This window comes from Schistocerca piceifrons, chromosome 1 (genome assembly GCF_021461385.2).
Source record: "Schistocerca piceifrons isolate TAMUIC-IGC-003096 chromosome 1, iqSchPice1.1, whole genome shotgun sequence".
Classification (NCBI taxonomy): domain Eukaryota; kingdom Metazoa; phylum Arthropoda; class Insecta; order Orthoptera; family Acrididae; genus Schistocerca; species Schistocerca piceifrons.
The window spans coordinates 759,918,842-759,941,634 of NC_060138.1; the positions used below are offsets into that span (position 1 = coordinate 759,918,842).

Genomic DNA, 22,793 nt, shown 5'->3' on the forward strand with positions numbered 1-22,793 from the left:
TTTTTCCATCCTGATTTACGTTTACCATCCTGGTTTAGGTTTTCTGCGATTTCCATAAATTGCTTCAGAAAAATGCCAGGATGGTTCCTTTGAAAGGTCACGGCCGATTTCCTTCGGCATCCTTATATAATCCAAGATTGTGCTCCATCTCTAATGACCTCGTTGTCGACATGATGTTAAACACTAATCTCCTCCTCCTCCCACATTCAACACAACAGAACCCCTTCCCCTTCACCCCAAACATTAACTAACCACTTTAAGCATATACATTTTACCCTCAAACATCATAAAATACTTAAAACATCAACAATTATTAGGCACACTTTCCCTCCAACAATACTCATCAAGATGAGATGAGACTGCAGAGTCAAAGTGCACCTCTTCCCCCTCCCTATAACAAATCCCCCTTTGAATAATCATTAAATTCTACACTATGATTAACACTCAAATACCAAAAACCCCTAGGGCGATAAAAATTCCCATAAGAAGACAAACAAGTACAAGTGATGGTAGATCCCTCCACAATATATAGCTCTATTAACCCCACCATAACCCATTTTGTCTAACAGACCATCACCGTCTAAACAGACCATCACCCTAAAAACATCATCATAACACCCACCCCCAGAGGCAACAGCCCCCACACCAGCGTCCCAAAAGGATGACTGCTCCTCCTATGCTTAGCCTTACTAACAGAGATGTATCTATTTCTACACCCCTGCCCCTCCTCCCAAAGATGTCTACAATTAATAAATTCACTACACTCTTCACGATAGAACAAATACCAGTCCAACACATACCTACTACTCACGCCAGTCTCATGCACCAGGATAATAATAGCACCAACAGCAAGTCACCAACACTACATACACAAGGTCAACTTAGGCTGCTTAACCAGGAACCTCTCTTAATTGATCTCGAAACATTTCCTCAATGAGGAACTCTAGGCAATTTCATCAGCACCCTACACTGGATGTACCTAACATATTCATGGAGGAAACTAAGAAACTGCAGAAATTTTATGACAAGAGCTCTATCGTCTTCCAGAGTAGCATCTAAAGACCTAGTCCTAAATTTCACAGTCAGATCACATCTACAAACAAACAACAAAGGCACAAAATTCAATTTAACAAGTGAACAAATTACAAACAATGAACTAACAGCCCAAAAACTGAAAACAATAACAACTGAAATTGAAAATTACTCACTAATAAACCAAGAACCTCCAAAAAAGCACTGTGGATCAAAGAAAAACTCCAATATGAACACTCAAAAACACTGCTGGAAAATTCATTATACCAGTACAAGACTCTCCAATTCTGTGACACCACACCACTGAAGCTAACAACAATACTATGAAAAGGGCAGACTGCTACTCACAATATAGTGGAGATGCCGAATTTCAGACCAGTACAACAAGAACAGTACAAAACATGTGACCTTTCAGCCAAACGCCTTCTTCTAAAGAAGACGACACATTATGCAAGTAAAAAAAAAAAAAAAAAAAAAAAAAAAAAAAAAAAAAAAAAAACCACACACACACACACACACACACACGACCACTGTCTCTAGCCACTGAGGCCCAACTGTGGGGAACTGCACACAATGGGAGAAGCAGTCTGCACGGTGGGGCTAAGGAAGAAGCTCGGGTGTGAAGGGTGAATGCTAGCAGGGTACAGGTGTGGGACAGAAAGTGCTGCTTGTGGGAGAATGCAGGGACATGGTGGAGACAGTGTAGGGCAGCTGTGTGCAGTTGGGAGATTAGATTGGGGAGGAGGAAAGGGCAGTTGGGGGTGAAAGGGGGGTGGGGGGGGGCAGAAAACAAGAGCAGTAGAGGAGTGGTAAAAAGAGACTGGGTGAACTGATGAAATAGGTCATGTAGTGCTGAGTGGAAGAGGGGAAGGGGGTAGGTGGGTGAAGAATAGGCCACTAATGAACAGTGCAAGGCCAGTGGGTTGTGTGAACATGCGATATATTGCAGGGAGAGTTACCACCGGCGCGATTCAGAAAAGTTGGTGTTGGTAGGAAGGATCAGATGGTGTAGGCTTTGAAGCAGAAAATTGACAAAGTATAATTGAAGAAAATGGAAAACCAACATTTTTTTATAAAAAGGGTTTACAACCTCCCAACATTTGGTTAGAGCAATTTCTGGTTTAAATCAGATAAATCTTGGATTGCTCAGTGAGGATATAAATGCGAGTCTTGTGAGCAAAAAACACACACACAGTGAGAAGTTTCTGTGCAACACTATTCCAGCACAAATACCTAAAGTTATACAAAAACAACTATCAAGAAAATGATTACAAGGTTCATAAATTAAATATAATTAAAGAATGGGATTCACAGACAGCCAAAATGATAGATGAGTCACATTATTATAAAAACTAGTTCATGCATTTTATGTCGGTGGCACATGGTTTTCGTTTTTCATTCTTTAGGTAGCACACTGGATATACAAGGCATACTATATGAACGATCATAAAAATCTAAGATAGTATGGATATTGAAATGAAGAAACTCTCGCAACGTTCATACACTAATGAACAGCACATAGTCGATATTATTGAAAGCCATCAGTGATACAGAAATTTCTTTAAACACTCTAACACTCTACCAAAAGCAACAGATTTTTGCATAACTATCGAATACACACGATGAAACAGATGCTGTAAAACTGATGTGCACCTATGGTAACCAGTAGCACTCTCCCTAGTGTGCGTTTAAGATTCACAGGAAAAGAAAGATAATTTCTGCGGATTGGTATGAATGTAAAACCACTGTTAATCAAGACATTCTGAAGAACTGAAAGGTCTGGAGCGGATTTACGAAGAACGGATGAGCGCAGCCAAATGCATATTAATATAAACTTACAGGACAATAAATGAAGCAAAATGCAACATTTTACTTTCCTTCATTTAACACAACTGCTATTAAGGTTAACAAGTAACTTGCCTTTCGTGACAGGCGCAAAATTTTCTGCGGTATATCGGCTTTCATTCTCATGTTTGTAAACAAATATCAGACTCTCTAACAAACCCAAGATACTTTCAATTCTGTAGTGACAACCTGTGATGTACATCTCCATCTGAGCATCAGCAGCATTCTGGAGAGACAGGCTGCGAATGCGGACTACCGAAGACAAATGTATCTGCGGTTAGTTTATTGCGATGGTACACGGCTGTAGCCCTTAGCCGTTCTAGCAGGTGAACTAAAGCAGTACTTTCAATGCAGTTTTGGAAGCTATTACTGAAATTTTTAACCTCGAGACAATGAGCCCACTCTATGATCGCTACTTACGCGAATCTCATGAGAGGTAATCAGCTCTTCACCACCAAGCGATTTTTGGAGTATGTTTATCTCATTATGTCAATCGCGCTAGGTGTTTAGTGAAGTACTTGACCATTAAACCAAATATCTGGGGTTTAATGCTGTACTGATGAAGGAAATTGTTCTCTGATCTCTTGCAAGGAAGTGTTGCAGTTAAGAACGCCAAGTTTCACAATGATACAGAGTCCACATTAAATTAGATAACTAATTTATTAGGTCGTACATGTTAATGGCACACCAAAGGCGATATAGCAATACCGGTGGCAGCAATAATCATTTATTACTGCGCCCTCTGTATCAAAACCAGTACCGGTACTTCTGCAAACCATTGTGAAATGTGTGGCAGACTATACTTCCACTGTACCACATATTAAAAATTCCGTATACCGTTCACCCATTCACATGTAAAAGAATAACACCATAAATGCTGTTCTCAGCGTTGTAATTAGTCGAATCTCGTCATTGCGGTCCCTTCAGGTTGGTTGGTTGGTTTTGGGGAAAGAGACCAAACAGCGAGGGTCATTGGTCTCATCGATTAGGGAAGGACGGGGAAGGAAGTCGGCCGTGCCCTTTCAGAGGAACCATCCCGGCATTTGCCTGGAGCGATTTAGGGAAATCACGGAAAACCTAAACCAGGATGGCCGGACGCGGGATTGGTCCCTTCAGGAGTGACGCGTAGGAAGCTGTAGTGTTTTCCTAGATCCTTCACTTAATACTCGTTTTTGACATATTGTATGTAGGCTTCCAATGCAGAACTGGTGTCTTTCTTCAAACGTTTCGTAATTCGGGTTTTTCAGCTTCAGGTCAGACAAATCTCAGATCACCCATGCTGCTTTCTTTGTTTATGTTCAACATTCACTGTCGGTTCCAATATCGTACAGGTTCGCATGCTACAGAAATTTCTGAGATGGGAAACACAAGGGGTTTGTAAGCAGACCCCTCTATATATGTACCCGTTAACAGTTCTTGGGGCATGGTACTATAAAAAAACTGGAACTAATTTCCTTTTCACTCTGGGCCTTTTCATTTTTCGAAGATTCCATTGTCTGACTTCAAAGTCCCTTTCGCCACAGGGATCCCCATGTTACTGGTAATGTTCCGGACGGTGTTTCTTATCTAATGATTTCACTAGCTGCATGCATTTGCAGTGTACGTCAAAAGTGCTATCACTGAGTTGCTACGATGAGAACATATATTTTTTACTACCTACACTCACAACGTAGTTCTATGATAATCGCAGATTAGGACTTTACTAGCTGGACAGTGTTCCAGTAATACCATGCAGTGCATGATCATTTTTGTTATAGTATTAGCGCAACTTGCTGTATTAGTCTATAAATATTATACTAAATTTTTGTGACGAGCACCCACACCTAATGTAGCAAATACATTTTTATAAATAACTCTCCTTGAAGCCAACGTTTTCAGTCTGTCTGAATACAAAATTATTATATGTCCCAATGCAGCTGATCGTTAATACCCTTCCTTTCATTTCCTTCTCCCCTACCACTTCATTTACATACAAAATTAATTATGTTAACATCTTTGGCCTGGTACACGTTTGGACTTATAATGCTAACAATAAATAAATACAGTCTTCATCACGAATACTGTTATATAAAAACAATGAAAGATAGTACCTTTCAAATAAATAAAGTGATGAGGGTTATGCAAACTTCACTGATGTTTTTTCTTCATCATTACTTCCATTACTCATCACAATGTCAGAACTGCTTCTTTGTCACCTTTTCCAGCACTGAAACCAAACTCATCTTCACCAAGTATGCCTTCAAATTTTTCTACTATTTCGCCATACAATTTTTTCGCTCTACAGTTTGCAAGTGTGATTTGACAGACTAATCGCCCAATAGCATTCACATTTATCTGCAAGTGTATTCTTTGATAAGGTGAAGACAATACGTTTCTGGAAATCCAGTGGTTAAGTTATAACAGTTTGTAGATTTTTGACACGTCTTAAATCCTACACTTCCCACAGAATTCATTGCCTGTAAATCTGGAGGTACATGATCGACTTCTACAAACTTCTTCAAGCTTGTATCATTCAGCACTCTGTCAGGCTATAACTGGATCACCTATTTCTACCCCATCAACTTCCTTCTCCTCTTACATCACATGTTGAGATAACGTTCCCCATTTCTCGTTGCAATCTTGTTAATTGTCTACATTATCTACTGCATGTAACAGAGACTTCCTTTCTGCAACTCATAGATTTTCTTCTATCCATAAGCTTAGGTACACTATCAAGCTTAGGTACATATCAGGCCACCTATTAGTGCCACATTAATATGGAATGTGTCCACCCTTCACCTTTGTTATTGCTTGAACTCTGTTGGAAACATTTTCAATCAGTCGTCTGAATGTCTTTAGAGGAATGGCAGACCAATTTTTGTCAATAGAGGAAACCCATGCTGACACAAACAATAACAAACTCAGAACTGTTCCTACACATTACACAGTATAGAATGCTCGAAAAATGTGTTCATATCCTTCTGTATCTAGTATTTTAAGTGTGATAAGGGCACCACATCCTAACCACAAAAAACGCCTCTTCCATACTTCGCAGTTGCCATTGCACATGATAACAGGTACAGTTTTCCAGGAATTCACCAAATCCAATGCTTCCATCATATTGTCACAGGATGTAGCGAATTCATCGCTCCGAATCACTCGTTTCTGTCATCCACTGTCCAGTGACGTCACTCTTCACGCCATCTCTTACGTCACGTACCAATGACTGCAGAAATATGGTGGTTATGAGGATCTGCTCAAGCATTATTTTTGCAATTCCCTGTGTATATTTTTTGTACTAGTTGGCCAGTGCTTTGGAAGCTATGAGTAATTCTTTCTGATAATTTCATGCCATTTTTTATGCAGCCGACCTCTGCAACATTAGACAATTCCTGTCACTCAGTATATGACATCTGCCCTGGTCTTGGATTTGCTGTGCTTATTCAATGACTAGTCCGCATTTGAAGTTACTGGGCTCTCCACACTGGCCCATTTTGCTGTTATTACTTTCTAACAACAATACAATGCCTTCTGCTTCTTTTATACTTGTATATAGTGGTCAACCGTGCAAATATGAATGAATTGATAAGATAGTGTATTTCATGATTTAGGGCATAACGTTTGTAATTTAGGGTGTAATCATTATATCCTTTCCAACATGTTTTTAGCACTCCCATTTGCTAAATAGCTGGGATTATCTGGTATTTCAAACCCAGAGCTCTCCGCATGCAGTCAAGTTCGATGATTAGCCCAAATATGCTAGGTTGGCTTAAATAGTAAACGCCTTAGTCCCTTCACTTTTGATGTCCAACAAATTATTACAAATGTTAAGACAGTCTTATCGACTTTTGATTTCCACTTTGATGTCCAACAAATTACTACAAATGTTAAGACAGTCTTATCGACTTCTTAACATTTGTAATAATTTGTTGGACATCAAAGTGAAGAGAGCAAGGCGTTTACTATTTTAAGCCAACCTAGCATATTCGGGCTAATCATCGAACTTTGTTCCTTACAGCATAACGTATACATCAATTTCATTAGCCGCACCTGGTTATTCATCAGATTTTAAGTTTAGGATTACATGTTGGTACCAGTGTTAACAAGTATGCATGACACACTATCGCGCATGCGCTATAGCCAGTTCCAGTACACCAACTGTTGCTGCCGTACTGAGGTCACGAAGTGGGGCCGAGGCTGTTTCCCAGATAAGTTATTAGAATATGACGATGTATTACTGTATTACAGTTTTTAGTTTTTGACATTCTCCATTATGGACAAATTGTAGTTCATTAGCCGGCGGGAGTGGCCGAGCGGTTCTAGGCGCTACAGTCTGGAACCGCGCGACCGCTACAGTCGCAGGTTCGAATCCTGCCTCGGGCATGGATTTGTGTAATTTCCTTAGGTTAGTAAGGTTTAAGTAGTTCTAAGGTCTAGGGGACTGATGACCTCAGAAGTTAAGTCCCATAGTGCTCAGAGCCATTTTGTATTTCCTTTTATTCTGAAGAAGGTTGGGTTATCCCAGCTGAAACCTTGGTAAATCTAAGTAAACATTGCAGCAGAGGCTGTTGTTAATTTAAAATTAATATTTCTGTTTGTTGTCATGATACCAAAAATTTCCACTTTTTCATACTATCTAGAGCTTCTCCAAATTTCACACATATCTCATACAAAGAAAACAACAAAGAGTCCACATAGCTACATGCTGCCAATTACAGACAGAGACAATGAACTTGCCCGTGGCATATGGGCTATGACAGGTTACATGTTAGGTGATGACTCAACAGTGACTGTAAAATTACTAACTGCTTTCACACAGAATTAGTTGGCTTATAATATTTTCTAGAAATTGTAACGATTCAAATTAATAATTACAGTGACTTCCTTTTTTTGAGTAAGTGAATACTTTAAACAAAACCGCATATTTTGAAGTTGATAAAAATATAAGGATAAAAATAGTAATTTGTATTGTTTTAAGTAGTTGCGAAACATAACCTTCGAAATTTCTTAATATGCCACATGTTAAAGACAGTAAATATTTAGCTTCTTCTACAATGTGATCTACATCTGCATCTACAGACTGTAAACCACTGTGAAGTGTGTGGCAGAGGCCACAGCCTATTGTACCATTTATTAGGGTTTCATCTTGTACCATTCACATATGGAGTGTAGGAAGAATGATTGTTCAAATACCTCTGTGTGTGTTGTAATTAATCTATCTTGTAATCACGATCCCTACAGGAGTAAAACATGGTGGTCATAGTACGTTTCTAGAGTCATGAATTGAAGATGGTTCTTAAAACGTTGTAAGTAGGCTTTCTCAGGATAGCTCAAGTCTGTCTTAAAAAATCTGCCAGTTTGTTACCTTCAGACAAACCTGCGACCATTTGTGCTGTCCTTCTCTGTGTATATTCACAATCCCCTGCTAGCCCTCTTTGGTCTGTGTCCCACAAACTTAACCAATATTCTAGAATAGGTCACACAAGTGATTTGTAAGGAATCTCCATTGTAGACTGTGTTTTACCCAGTAATTCTACCAATAAACTGAAATCTGTCCGCCCTGCGTTAACCAAGACTGAGCCTATGTGATCATTCCATTTCATATTCCTCCAAAGAGTTACACCCAGGTACTTCAATGGGTTGGCCGATTCCAACTGTGACTCAGTGACATGACAGTCATAGTTTACTACGTTTTTTTCGATTTCTGAAGTGCACAATTTTACATTTCTAAACATTTGAAACAAGTTGTCAGTCTCTGCAGCACTGTAATTTTACTAAGACATGTCTGAGTATGTATGCAGATTCTTTCAGACTGTATTTTATTATAGATATCTGCATCATCTTCCAGAAGTCTGAGGTTATTGTTAATAATGTCTGCAAGATTATTAATATTCAACATGAACAGCAAGGGTCCCAAAACACTTCCCTGGAGCACACCCAAAGCTACTACCACATCTGACGATGATTCTCCATCCAACATAACATGCTGTGGCCTCCCAACCACGAAATCATCAATACAACCACAAATTTCGCTTGATACGTCATTGATCATGCTTTTGACAACATTTGACAATAAGCATAGATGTGGTAATGGGTCAAATGCTTTTCGGAAATCGAGATATAATGCAGCCACCTAACTTCCTTGATCCAAAGCTTTCATTATATCATGAGAGACAAGTGTGTGTTGGGTTTAACATGGTCGATGTTTTCGGAATCTATGCTGGTTGGCATTGTGTTTGAGGCAGCTCATTACGTTTTAGCTCAAAATATCTTCTAAGATTCTGCAACAAATCGATGCCAAGGATAGTTTTGTGGATCACTGTAACTAGGTGTGACCTATGCTTTCTACCAACCACTGTGCATGGTTTTTTGTTGGAGGGATCAATGACAGATTATAGTTAGGAAAGCAGTTAACTCAGCCGAAAATTCAGTATAGAATCTGATGGGGATTCCACTGGACCCTGGAGCTTTGATCAGTTTTTACAATTTCACTGTTTCTCAACACCACTGACACTAACACTTGTTTCACTCACCTTTTCACTGGAATAATGTTTAAATTGGGGCAATTCTTCTGGTTTTCCTACGTAAAGGAACGTTTAAAATAGAGATAAGCATTTCAGCTTTTGCTTTGCTACCCTCAGTTTGAGTTCCTATCTCATTCACAAGTGACTAAACACCAACTTTGTTGACAGCCAAACGCGTTTCATTCAGCATCTCTCTATGTATGGTTTTATAATTTGTTTTACACTTATTATGTAGTAGTCTCTGTTTCTTTAGAAGCTTCTTTTCAGTGACTGTATACCAAGGAGGGTCCTTCCCAATGTGAACTATTCTGCTGGCTACATATCTGTCAAGTGCATATTCTACTACTCTTACTATTCTTTGGAACTTGAGCCATTGTTTCTCTACAAGCGCCAGCCCTTTGCTGAAAATTTCAAGTTCTTCATTCAGATATGATACCACTGCTTTTTTATCTGCTGTAATAAACATACACTGCCGAGAAAAAGTATCACACCTTTGAAAACGACGTCGATTTTGATCTGATGACGACGTATTGCACCTGGGGGTAGTAGAAGTACTGATAATGATTTCAAAGTCGTCCGCCAATTCATAGCGTCGAGCCATAGCTATGAGATCGCTATCTGTGTGTGCCATTTAATAGGTAGTCCTCACAGCAAGAAGGCTTGGTGTGGTGCAGACGTGGGAAGAAAGCAGTCAACCATACTACAGAGATGCACTTGTGCTGCTACCTACAAACAACTGAGCGAGTTTGCAAAGGGTCAAATTGTGGCATTCCAAATGGCGGGATGGTGCTTTCGGAGAATTGCTACACAAGTTGGACACGTTGCGTCGTCTGTGCAACAAGCTGTAGCAATGGTGAAGTGAACATGTTCACACCTGTGGATGAGGTTCTGGACGTCCACGCAGCACACACATGAGGCACGATCGTCGTGTTGATAAGGGCAGCAGTGGCAGATCATACAGCAGAGATAAGAGGGCATGTGAAGGCAGACATGTCAACAGGCTCTCTTGCAAACTGCTTGTAGCAGTGGGACTATGGGCCCCACATGTTTCTAGCCGATCTTTCACTCAAGTTACAGTATCGATGTGCATGGCTCAAGTGGTGCCGTCAGAGGAACATTGGAAGATAGAGTCGCGCTGTGGCCTTCAGCGATGAAAGCAGATCCTACCTTCACGCAAGTGATGATCGTTTTTTGTGTACAATGTAGACCTGGTGAGTACTGTCTTGTAGAGTGCATAATATGTTCAACACACACTGGATCCTAAAATTCTCGTTCATCTTTGGTATTTACAGAGGGGTCGCTAAACAGCGCTCAGCTCATGCAGAACGTTGTTAGATCCATTCTTTTGCCATTCTTGCTACATGATGTTAATGTGCTGTTACAGCAGGAAATTCTGGCCCACACCCTGCCCATGAAACTCAACATTCTCTGCAAGGCATGCAGCAACTCCTGTGTCCAGCACGATATCAGGACCTGTGTCCAATCGAGTACGTGCGGGATATGATGGGACAAGATGTGATTCATGTGGCTTATAAACCCACAACACTTACAGAGCTACGTGAACAGTTCGAGCAGGTGTGGGATAACGTCTCACAGTACAGTATTCGCCATCTGTATGATTTACTGAATGCCAGAGTCAGCACCTGCAGTGCCACCTGTGGAGGCTACACCACATGCTGATATGGGTCTTTCAGCATGCTTTGATACATGGTACCACTGAACTACTTTTGCTATTGATTTGTAAGTGTTATAATTTCATGTACTCCATACACACTGTTGCAACAGTAGCTCTGTAGTGAATTGGAAACTACTAAAAGGGTGTACTAATTTTTTTCTGGTAGTATATGTGCCTTTTGACTTGTTTCAGTTGCCCTTTGTACTTTGGTAATCATTGTTGCCACAACTTCATCATGGTCACTGATACCAATTTCTAAGTAAACATCCTCAAAGAGGTCAGGTCTATTCTAAAATATTTCTGTTATGAGTGGGTTTTTGAATCACCTGCTCTATGTAGTTTTCAGAAAATGCCTTTAACAATGTTCCATAGGACACTCACTGCTAACCAAAATTTAATTATCCCAGTTACCTGTTAGATGATTAAGGTCTCCACTTATGATTTTAGTATGATTGTGGAACTTGCTGAAAAACAAACTAACGTTTTTTCTAAAGTATTCAGTTACATCGGGAGATGAGTCTGGTGGGTGATAAAAGGATCCACTTATCATTTTAGGTCTCCTCTGCTACCGAGACTTGCCCAAATTATCTCACATTCAGACTTCAACTCCTATATTGGTGGATTTGAGTTTCTTGTCTACTGCGACAAACACATCACCTCCATTTCCCATTAGCCTAGCCTTTCTGTCATAGATCAACTATTAATTGAAGAGGACTAAATGTGCTGTATCCACTCCTCTGCCCTCTTTTTTGATGTGGCCATTGACAGAATGAAGAGAATCATTGTACCAGAAGTCTTCAAGGACTTAAATTGGTGATTTTTATTGAAATTACAATAAGCTAAGTAGCTAATTTCTACACTACAGTCCCAAATCCTTCCAAAATTACTGCACATAAGATTTTTCTTTCAAGCTAATCTCTAGACTAAAGCCCCAAATCCTTCCAAAATTACCACACACAAAATTCTCCTTTCACCAAACCCATTTCACTCTACACCGTTGTTACTGTTGTGGTATTCATTTCAAAGACTGATTTCATTTAAATTTATTTATTTACCTCTATTAATTCCAGGAGTATTTCAAATGACATAGGATTTGTTAGGTTAATACATTGGCAATCAATAGGTCAAAATATAAAACACAATATACATAATATGTTTCAAGTCGGTAGGACAGGCAGCCTATAGAGGCAGGCCATAAGTTCAGCAGCGACTTACTAACTATTTCATAATGATTGACTCTGACATGATGCTCATATTCTAGTACATCACATGACGAATGACCATGTGTTGCACCTTGCCAGAAATGTTGAAATGTCTACTTTTATTTAATGTATCAATATTATATTTTAGTTGAAATGGGGACAACATACACGGTAGTATTTATGGGAAACCATGTTTTTTCGAGCATTTTTTGGCGACTCTCAGGTTTGAGGAGTCATATAATTCTGACCGTAATTAGGAGGAAAACTTCCTTTGCACAGTTTAAAGATACAGCCTTTTTATTTTTGCTGGCTCATTTTCGTTATTTTTTAGTTAACCGCTTCATCGGCGTAACGTCGAACGCAAGATGGTATGACTGTGCTCATCACTGTAACTAATGCCTTGGAGAAAGCATGTATGTAAGGCTTGAACTTTTGTTGCTTACATCGTATGTCATTACTAATGAATAAGCCCCATGTTTGTCAGTTGAGAGTTTGTAAAGCAATTTCCTTAGTAGCTGTAATCCATGTGAGGCTGTGGTGGAGCATAGTTGTCACAGCAGCGTGCTGTCATTGTTGCAATGCACGATAAGCGCCTACACGCCAGCGAAGTTTGGCAATTTCATATTCACATTACAATACAGCACTGCTGAAGTCAGTTGTTACTATGAACGGAGGGTAACAAAAAGGAAACTTGACAGTGAACAGCCGATGTGTGTAGAAGCAACTCTCAATAAATGAACAATGAAATTCTTAGCTGTAAACGAAAAATCTATTAGCTCTTATAAATTTTGCAAGAAAGAACCATGACAGAAACGAAACATATTTTACTCTCTTTCACTGCTGTCTGAAGTCTTTTTGCTATTATTATGGGTAGTCTACTTAGATCAGCAATGGTAGTATTGGAGCTCTTTGTGCATATCTGTTTTCAAGTCCACGCACATGAATCACTGAATTCCTCCAGATATTTTGGGGAACACTTTCCAGAGCACAGTGACACAACTGTTAAGTATCATTTATCTTAAAATCCTTGCTCTCGTTTGCTACATTTTTCTTGACAAATGCCGAAATAAGTTCAATGGTGTTCAATCCTCAGTGTGTCACAAGCAACCACAGAAGTTTAATTTCCTTGTCCGCTGGTCGCAATACACATTCCTAAAGGTATTCTTGTGACTTGAAGTTCAGTCTTGCGCCTTTCAACAGGCCTACATTAGTAAATTCCTCATATTATGCAGAGTTAGATACAAGATCTTCATTGTTGCTTACCATCCATTCAACAGCTGAATCCTTTCTCCACTTTATAAATGGATTTCGTGATATTGGAGTCATCACTGTGTGACATGAATCCTGATCTAAAGGGAATTGCAGATCTGTTTCATATTTTTCTAGAGCGCTCCTAAACCATTCTTTGTAGCATCTGGCATTCATCTCAGAATATAATCTGTACTTCCTCTTTGCCCAATCAAACATGCCAGCATTTTGCACAAACCCATCTTCGTTTCCAGTGTGGCACAATATAATCCTTTTTCCAGAACTGGGCGCCGTTTGAATTCTTTTCTTGCAGCCATTGCACTCTTGAATGCTTCCTATGTGGCAATCGTATACATCTTGTGATGCATAAGCCAGTTTTTGTTCCTGGTTTCCAAACATTCTGTGATGGTCTGCACCACACTAACTCTCATCGGATAGTCCAGTCAATGTTTCACAAGTGTCTTATTTCCCACAAGACCCGTGTCTTTTACCTGCTGCTTGGTTATTTTCTATCAGCGCAGGCTTTTTGTTGAATATTTTGTATCTGAAGACCAATTTTCGAATGACACGCCAAAGGGTTGTTGCCCTCATGTAAGGGAAGTCTTCCACTTCAGTCCTTAACGTTTCCAATTTGGGGTCCTTCCCACTCATTGTGTATAGGGTGCCTAAGGGATGCTGCATTCTTGGAATATTACACAACAATTCGAGCAAATAACATTAATAGTTTTTATTACAAATAAGAGGATTGACTATACTTAACTTGGAATTACAATGTGTTGCCACAAGCGATGGGCGACATGCAATACAAATCAGAGTCCTTTGTTAAATGCAATGTTCAGTTCATGCAAGTTTGTCACACAGTAGTGGATCACCAGTAACTCTATCGTAGCATTGTCCGCCCCGGTAGCTGAGTGGTCAGCGTGACAGACTGTCAATCCTAAGGGCCCGGGTTCGATTCCCGGCTGGGTCGGAAATTTTCTCCGCTCAGGGACTGGGTGTTGTGTTGTCCTAATCATCATCATTTCATCCCCATCGACACGCAGGTCGCCGAAGTGGCGTCAAATCGAAAGACCTGCACCAGGCGAACGGTCTACCCGACGGGAGGCCCTAGCCACACGACATTTCCATTTTTATCGTAGCATTCTCTGCTAGGCCTGTCCGTATACTGTCCTAATATTCTGCGAATACTGAGCCAATACTGAGCGACCGAGGCTGGCAGGAGCGGCACTTATATTCTCCTCTTGTAGATGCCGCCCTGTCGTGGTTCGGTCCTAATCAGTGCATCATTGGCCAACGTCGTTTCACCACCTTCTCTTCTCTTGCGTTCTTCATCTTCATTCCGGCACTTGTGGTTACGCAGAACATTCCTTCCCCCCAAAGCGACAGACCGTCGTCGTGTAGGAAGTGCGACGAATGGTGGGGGAGGCAGGAGTGTGGGCGCATCGCTGGGCCGGAAGCTTTGGCTGCAGAGGACGTTAAGCTTCTGGCTGTAACCCACCATCCGGCATGTGCTCTGGCGGAAACGTCCCCCAGAAAACGTCCAGAAGGGTACGCGTCCAACTTCTGCTGCCATGAACCAGAAGAAGAAGGCGGCGACTGCTGCGGTTTGGGCGGGTCCAGCTCCATCGATGTGACAAGAGGAGGCGGGAGAGGCGAAGGCTCTGTCTCCATGGGGTCATCCCGCAGTTTTGCAATGACACCCTCTGGTGGCTGCTGTGGCCGCGCCGTCCTCTAGACCCGTGAATCTGAATGAAGAGAAACTGAAAGATCATCATGTACATGACAGAGGCGAAGTTGATTTTGATGGCGGCGCTGCATGCCATCTGGACATGAAAGAAGATACATGCAAGTGCCAATTCGACGGACGATCTCGTCTCGCTCCCATCGTCTCCTGCCGCTAAAAACCCTGTAAAAGACAATATCATGCGGCGCGAAGCGATACTTGCGGCCTTCCTTCAGGGCTGGATGCTGAGGAGGATGGAGCGGGTGGAGCAGTGTCCGATGGCGGCGGTCGTGAAGCAATTCCGCCGGAGTTGGTCCATCTTGTGGGTGCGAACGATATGAGGCGGGAAACAGCTTCAGTGCTTGATCCCTGGTGTGTGGATGGAAGTTTGGCCATCTGCTGCTTGAATGTTCTGAGAAAACGTTCCGCCTCTCCGTTAGTCTCTGGATGGATGCTGTATGCCATTGCGTTCACAGACAGTTTCAAATTCATTTGACGTGAACTGAAGTCCGTTGTCTGACGCTATTATTTCAGGTAAACCTTCGAGGCAAAAAATCGATGACAACGCCTGAATTGTGCTACATGACGTAGTCGAGTTCATTGGCACAGCAAAAGGAAAGTTGCTATACGAGTCAACAACAATCAACCAACGGGTGTTCGAAAAAGGTCCTGCACAGTCTTTGTGCACACGTTGCCGTGGCGATTGCGACTTAGGTCAAGCAGAGAATTTTTGTGGCGGAGCCGGACTGATTTTCCGCACATGCGTGACACTGTGGCGTCATCTGTTCTATTTGGGCGTCCATACCCTGCCAAGTACAGTGTCGACGCGCTAACTGTTTCGTACGAACAATCCCCCAGAGTAATTGGTGAAGTAACTGCAACAACACTTCTTTTTGCAAAGCTTTAGAGATCAACTCACTTGACTGGTCCACTGTCATTCCGAACAAGAATCACACCTTTCTGTACAGCGAGGCTATGCCGACGTGCAAATTATCGGCGCGCTACACAGTTCTGTATGCTATGCAAGGAACGAGGCCAAGATGTGCGAACGTGTGTTAGCAAAACGCTAAAATCTGGATCAACTTCCGTGGCCTGTGTAATTTTCTTATAGTTCAGCGGAATGACTGAAGTAATTCAGAATCCTGAACACTGATGTGACAACAGGGTGCAGCAGAAGCGTCAAAGTGTGTCAGGTCCAATCGGAAGAGGTGAAAGCGCGTCCGCATTACCATGTTGAAATGTCGGACGATACACAATCTCGTACAGGTATTGAGACAACAACAAAGCCCAACGTTGCAATTTTTGGGCATTTCGTACAGGAACCGATTTCGTCGATGAAACAACGACTGCAAAGGTGGTGGAATCTGGTGACACCATACACAATAGCCAATGCCTCTTTCTCAATTTGTGTATTGTTATACTGAGCTTTGGATAACACTTTTGATGCGAAAGCAATAGGCCGCACTTTATCACGAATTCTGTGTGAAACCACTGTACCGATTGCGTAAGAGGAAGCGTCAACTTGCAATACCACTAGTTTGTCAGGATCAATGTGAACTAAGCATCGATCACTGAGCAATGCATCTTTAAGTTTTTGAAAAGCTACTTTGCATTCATCTGTTCAAACAAATAGAGGCGTTCTTGCGTTCTACTCTACATCTACATCCATACTCTGCAAGCCACCTGACGGTGTGTGTCGGAGGGTACCCTGCGTCCTCTATCGGTTCTCCCTTCTATTCCAGTCTCGTATTGTTCGTGGAAAGAAGGATTGTCGGTATGCTTCTGTGTGGGCTCTAATCTCTCTGATTTTATCCTCATGGTCTCTTCGCGAGATATACGTAAAAGGGAGCAATATACTGCTTGACTCTTCGGTGAAGGTATGTTCTCGAAACTTTATCAAAAGCCCGTACCGAGCTACTGAGTGTCTCTCCTGCAGAGTCTTCCACTGGAGTTTATCTATCATCTCTGTAACGCTTTCGCGATTACTAAATGATCCTGTAACGAATCGCGCTGCTCTCCGTTGGATCTTCTCTATCTCTTCTATCAACCCTATCTGGTACGGATCCCACACTGATGAGCAGTATTCAAGCAGTGGGCGAACAAGTGTACTGTAACCTACTTCCTTTGTTTTCAGATTGCGTTTCCTTAGGATTCTTCCAATGAATCTCAGTCTGGCATCTGCTTTACCGACGATCAACTTTATATGATCATTCCATTTTAAATCACTCCTAATGCATACTCCCAGATAATTTATGGAATTAACTGCTTCCAGTTGCTGACCTGCTATTTTGTAGCTAAATGATAAGGGATCTTTCTTTCTATGTATTCGCAGCACACTACACTTGTCTACATTGAGATTCAATTGCCATTCCCTGCACCATGCGTCAATTCGCTGCAGATAGTCCTGCATTTCAGTACAATTTTCCATTGTTACAACCTCTCGATACACCACAGCATCATCTGCAAAAAGCCTCAGTGAACTTCGGATGTCATCCACAAGGTCATTTATGTATATTGTGAATAGCAACGGTCCTATGACACTCCCCTGCGGCACACCTGAAATCACTCTCACTTTTGAAGACTTCTCTCCATTGAGAATGACATGCTGCGATGCAATGGAGCTGCGATTTGTGTAGCATTCAGTATGAACCGAATATAATAGTTCATTTCCCCTAAATCTGACTGCAATTCTGTGATATTGCGAGGACCTGGCAAGTCCCGTACGGATAACAAACGCCATGGAAGAGGGTGTACATCTTGACTGTTTACGACGTGATCAAGATATTGTAACCCAGGTTTAAAAAAATCAGACTTGTCCAGTCTACACTTTAATCCTGCATCATTTAACACTGAAACGAAGCACGCAAATCTGCAATATGTTTAATATGTTTCTTCAGGTGTACGACCTGCTACGACAAAGCGTCCAAATAGGTTGGACAATTTGGCAAATACTGTTGGAAAACGGCGGGTCTGGAAGCACTGCCAAAAGGCAAACACAAATATTTAAACAAGCCCAAGTGAGTATTCACTACACGCACTTTGTGAGATACTTCATCGAGCGGTACTTCAAGATACGCATCGCGCAAATCAATTTTTGACACTCTAGCGTTCTGCAACTAATTTGTCCATGAGATCCTCTGGGCGCGACAATGGATAAGTATCAATCACAGTTTGTGGGTTGACTGTAGACTTAAAGTCAATACAGAGGCGAATGCGATCTTAAGCTTTGGGGAGCAAAACCAGTGGACTTACCCACTGACTTGCTGATATGGGTGCAATAACTTCGCTATCTTGCAATTCTTTAAGTTCAGCAGCGACTTTTCCACATAATGCAGTGGGAACAGTTCTGGCCCGGCAAAATTTCGGCTGAGCATTGTCTTTCAGCGTAATATGTGCAACAAAATTGTTAGCTTTACCTAAATCTTCAGAAAAGAGTTCTAGGAATTCTTTTAGCAAGCTAGCAACACTGTCATTTGCATTGAATGCAGACACTGGCAACACATTGTCCTCAAAAGAATCAAGATCAAATATGTTCTCCCATTCGCGTGATTGTAGCACTGTAAAGTCACTGTTCGCGTATGCTAGCGATATACGGCAGCAAAGTACATGTTCCAAGAACGGGAATGTCTTGTCCATTATAAGCCATCAGTTGCGTGCTAGTCTTAGACAGGCGTAGGGAGCGTAACAGTTCATATGTGTGACTATTTAGCAATGTGACAGAGTCACCTGTGTCCAACTGAATTCCACACGTTTCCCACAAATAAGTAAATGAACAAAAAGCTTGTTGGACTGGCATATCACGGAAGCAACTGCACGCTTGCTATTTTTGCTAATGCCCGTTGCAGACTTGGAATATACTGCATTAATGGCATGGGCCTTGTGACGAGATTTTTGTGAGTGGGCTGAATTCTTATGTTTGTTCTGTCGCAAACATGTGGATTGTGCATGTCCTTTCCTACTTCAAGCATAACCCTGAGCTTGTCAGGAGGGGTAGTCTTAACGTTTGTGCTGTGAATAACACCGTAGGCAAGACTTAATTCTGTTCGCCTGTGTAGCCGTTAAGCTAATTGCTTATGCGGCGTGGAACGTTGTTTACTCGGCGTGGCTAGAGCACGTTGCTGGCGAGGAACGGGGCAATCGCTAGCAAGGGACTAAACCCAGCAAATAGCTGCCAGCTCAAATATATGAGCCAACAAAGCTTCGGAATCGTACTGATCTAGTATTTGCATTAACTGCTGAAATTATGGATCAGACTCTTTCAAAATTTGCTCTCTGAGTTAGACATCAGGGACACTGTACTCGATCACATCATGCAACATAGCATCTGAATATAAAGCACCGCAAGCACATTTGAATTTGCTTTTCCTTGTCAGACCCTGCAAATCTGTTACCCACTCTTAGTAAGTTTGTTCTGACCGTTTTTTGCAATGAAAGAATTGATTTCTAGCTGCTACCAAGTTCACTTGTTGATCATAATAGTTAGTCAGCCAAGACATAACACTGTAATGCGCAAGTTCACTCGGAGTGACGTTAGGAAAGAGTTTTTGAATTGATCTGAACATTGCACTTCCTATCGTTGATAATAGATAAGGAATTTTCACAATACCTGGCACATTGTGGTCGATGATGTGGTCTTCAAATTGGGACAACCTCTCGAGCCATTCCCACTCTTATTCACAAAACTGTCGAAAAAGTGATATTGCACCTGTAGTAGATGATGCTTTTTCTGTCGGGTGTACACCATTGGCCAGTAGCTGCTGCACCATGTTGAGCAGATCAGAAATCTGTTACGTCTGGAACGGCAACACCTGCATTAGCTGTGTGACATTAACGCTTGCAGCTGTGGCGCCTGAGCGGGGGGCGGGACGGGTGGGGTCAACAAGTTGGAAGTGGCAATGCAAAAAACTGATGAGGCAAGCAAGTAAAATAAGGACAAGCAAAGAAAATGTCTGCAATGCCCACCTGAAAACACTGATTAGCAAAAACGACAAGAAACTGTTAAGCAACAAGCGGCCGAGCAAAGTAAAGACAATGGAGAATTAAGGCGCCAGCTCAATTTAAATCAATACCATGGCCATCGGGCACTGGGGTTTGAGGATACTCATCGCCAAATGTGGGGTCCTGCCCACTCGTTGTGTATAGGGTGCCTAAGGGATGCTGCATTCTTGGAATGTTATACAACAATTCAAGCAAATAACAGTAATAGTTTTTATTACAAATAAGAAGATTGACAATACTTAACTTGGAATTACAATGTGTTGCCTCAAGTGATGGGCTACATGCAATAAAAATCAGAGTCCTTTGCTATATGCAATGTTCATGCGAGTTTGTCACGCTGTTTATGGATCACTAATGACTGCTGTCATAGACTTCTCTGCCAGGCCTGTCTGTTTACTGTCCTAATACTCTCCGAATGCTGGGCCGACACTGAGTGGCCAAGGCTGGCAGGAGTGGCGGTTATAGTCTCCTCTTGTAGAGGCCGCTCCTGTCATGGGGCGGTCCTAATCAGTGCACCATTGGCCGACATCATTTCAGCACCTTCTCTTCTCTTGCATTCTTCATCTCTGTTCTGGCACTTATGGTTGCGCCAGGACATCCAATATGGCTGCTACTTTTGTAAACTGTTTTCCTTCTTATGACTCTCTGTGTAAACTTGTCCCATGTAAACTTCTGTCACCTGCCAGAAAGATTCTTTGGCAGTACAGGATATGGAATTTCTCTATATTCTGCAGTAATATGCTTCACTGTGCTTTCACTAATATCGAGATATTCAGAGGTTCTCTTTACTGGTTGTGATATGGAACTGCTCATGCCCTGTTCCTTTACACCTCATGATGCGGTTTCACCAAGGCAACTAATTATATTATGGGGATTGTCTCGCACGAGAACACAACATTGAAGGGAGTTTGATTGCCTCCCATCTGACGGAAAGCTCCGATTATAATATTGCAACAACGAACAATGAAATGGAAATATACAATGAAGTGACAAAAGGCATGGAATACTTCCTAATATATTGCTAGATCATTCCTGGCATAGTGCCACAACTCGAAATGGCATGGGTTCCACAAGTCGTTGGAAGTACTCTCAGAAATAGTGAGCCATTCATAATTGTGAAAGTGTTGCCAGTCCAGGATTTTGCGCATGACCCGTCCTCTCGATTATATCCCATAAATGATCAATGGGATTCATCTTGGGTGATCTGAGAGGCCGTATCATTCGCTCTAATTTTCCAGAATATTCTTCAAACCAATTGCGAAGAATTGTGGCACAGTGACACGATGCAATGTCCCCAATAAACATCCTATCGTTGTTTGGGAACATGAATTCCATGAGTGGCTGCAAATGGTCTCCAGTTAACTAAATACAACCATTTCCAATCAGTGATCGGTTTAGTTGGAGCAGAGGACCCGAGGAACCAGTCCATTCCACGTAAACACAGCTCATACCATTATGGAACCACCACCAGTTTGCACAGTGCCCTGTTGACAGCTTGGGTCTATGGCTTCTCGGGGCCTATGCCATACTCGAACGTCACCATCAGCTCTTACCAGCTGAAGTCAGGACTCATCTGATGAGGCCACGTTACTCAGTTGTCTTGGGACCAACCACTATGGTCAGGAACACAGGAGAGGCGCTGCAGGCGATGTCGTGGTGCGGTGGTCGCTCGTGTGATGCCATAGCTCATTAATGCCAAATTTCGCCATAATGTCCTAACAGATACATTTTTCCTGCGTCCCACGTTGATTTCTGCTGTTATTTCACACAGTGTTGCTTGTCCCTTAGCACTGACACCTCCACGCCAAAGCCGCCGCTGTCAGTCGTTAACTGAGGGACTTCGGCCTCTGCATTATCTGTGGTCAGAGGTAATGTCTGAAATTCGGTATTTTCGGCACACTTCAACACTGTGAATCTTGGAAACCTTTCACATGAATAATTTGAGTACAAATGACAGCTCCTAGGCCAATGCTCTGCATTTTTATATCTTGCATACTCGTTACTACCGCCATCTGTATTTTGTGTATCACTGTTCCATGACTTTTCTCATCTCAGTATGCTGTTCAGAGGTCTGGCAACAGAGCATAGGCAAGAACGAGGCGCATAATCAGGCAAAGGGAAGGAAACTGGACATGTGGTATTACTGCTTTATGTGGATTTATGTGCATACAAACATAACACCAATGAAAGGCAACAAAAGAGCTTGCATTTATGCTATTCGTCTTGTTAATACATATCAACATTAGGCGAACAGAGGGAATTGTACATACAACATTATTAACAAAACAGCTGTTTGTAAAACAAAGAAAATTCGCCTGTAAGTAGGGAATAGTTGTATTTTTAAACTGTGCAAAGGAAATTTTTCTCGTAATTACGGTCTGACTTCTATAACTCCTCAAAGTCGGCACTCGCCAAAAATGCTCGAAAAAGCACGGTCTCTCTTAAATATCACCGTATGTAGCCCCTCTTTTAACTAAAATGCAATATCCATACACCAACTAAAAGAATCTCCACGATTCTGTCAAGGTACAACACATCGCTGTTAGTCATGTGATGTAAAAAGAATA

At 41.7% G+C, this 22,793-nt stretch overlaps 1 protein-coding gene across 1 annotated transcript in view; it reads right to left on the minus strand.

Moving 5' to 3' along the window:
* Positions 1 to 3,098, minus strand: part of LOC124788488 (methyltransferase-like protein 17, mitochondrial) — a gene marked incomplete in the record, with an annotated part of 112,510 nt that extends 109,412 nt beyond the window's left edge. Inside the window, 1 exon segment of the mRNA XM_047255761.1 lies at positions 2,953 to 3,098. Within this exon segment, the coding sequence (XP_047111717.1) occupies positions 2,953 to 3,003 (51 nt within the window).
* Between the last annotated feature and the right edge of the window lie 19,695 nt (positions 3,099 to 22,793).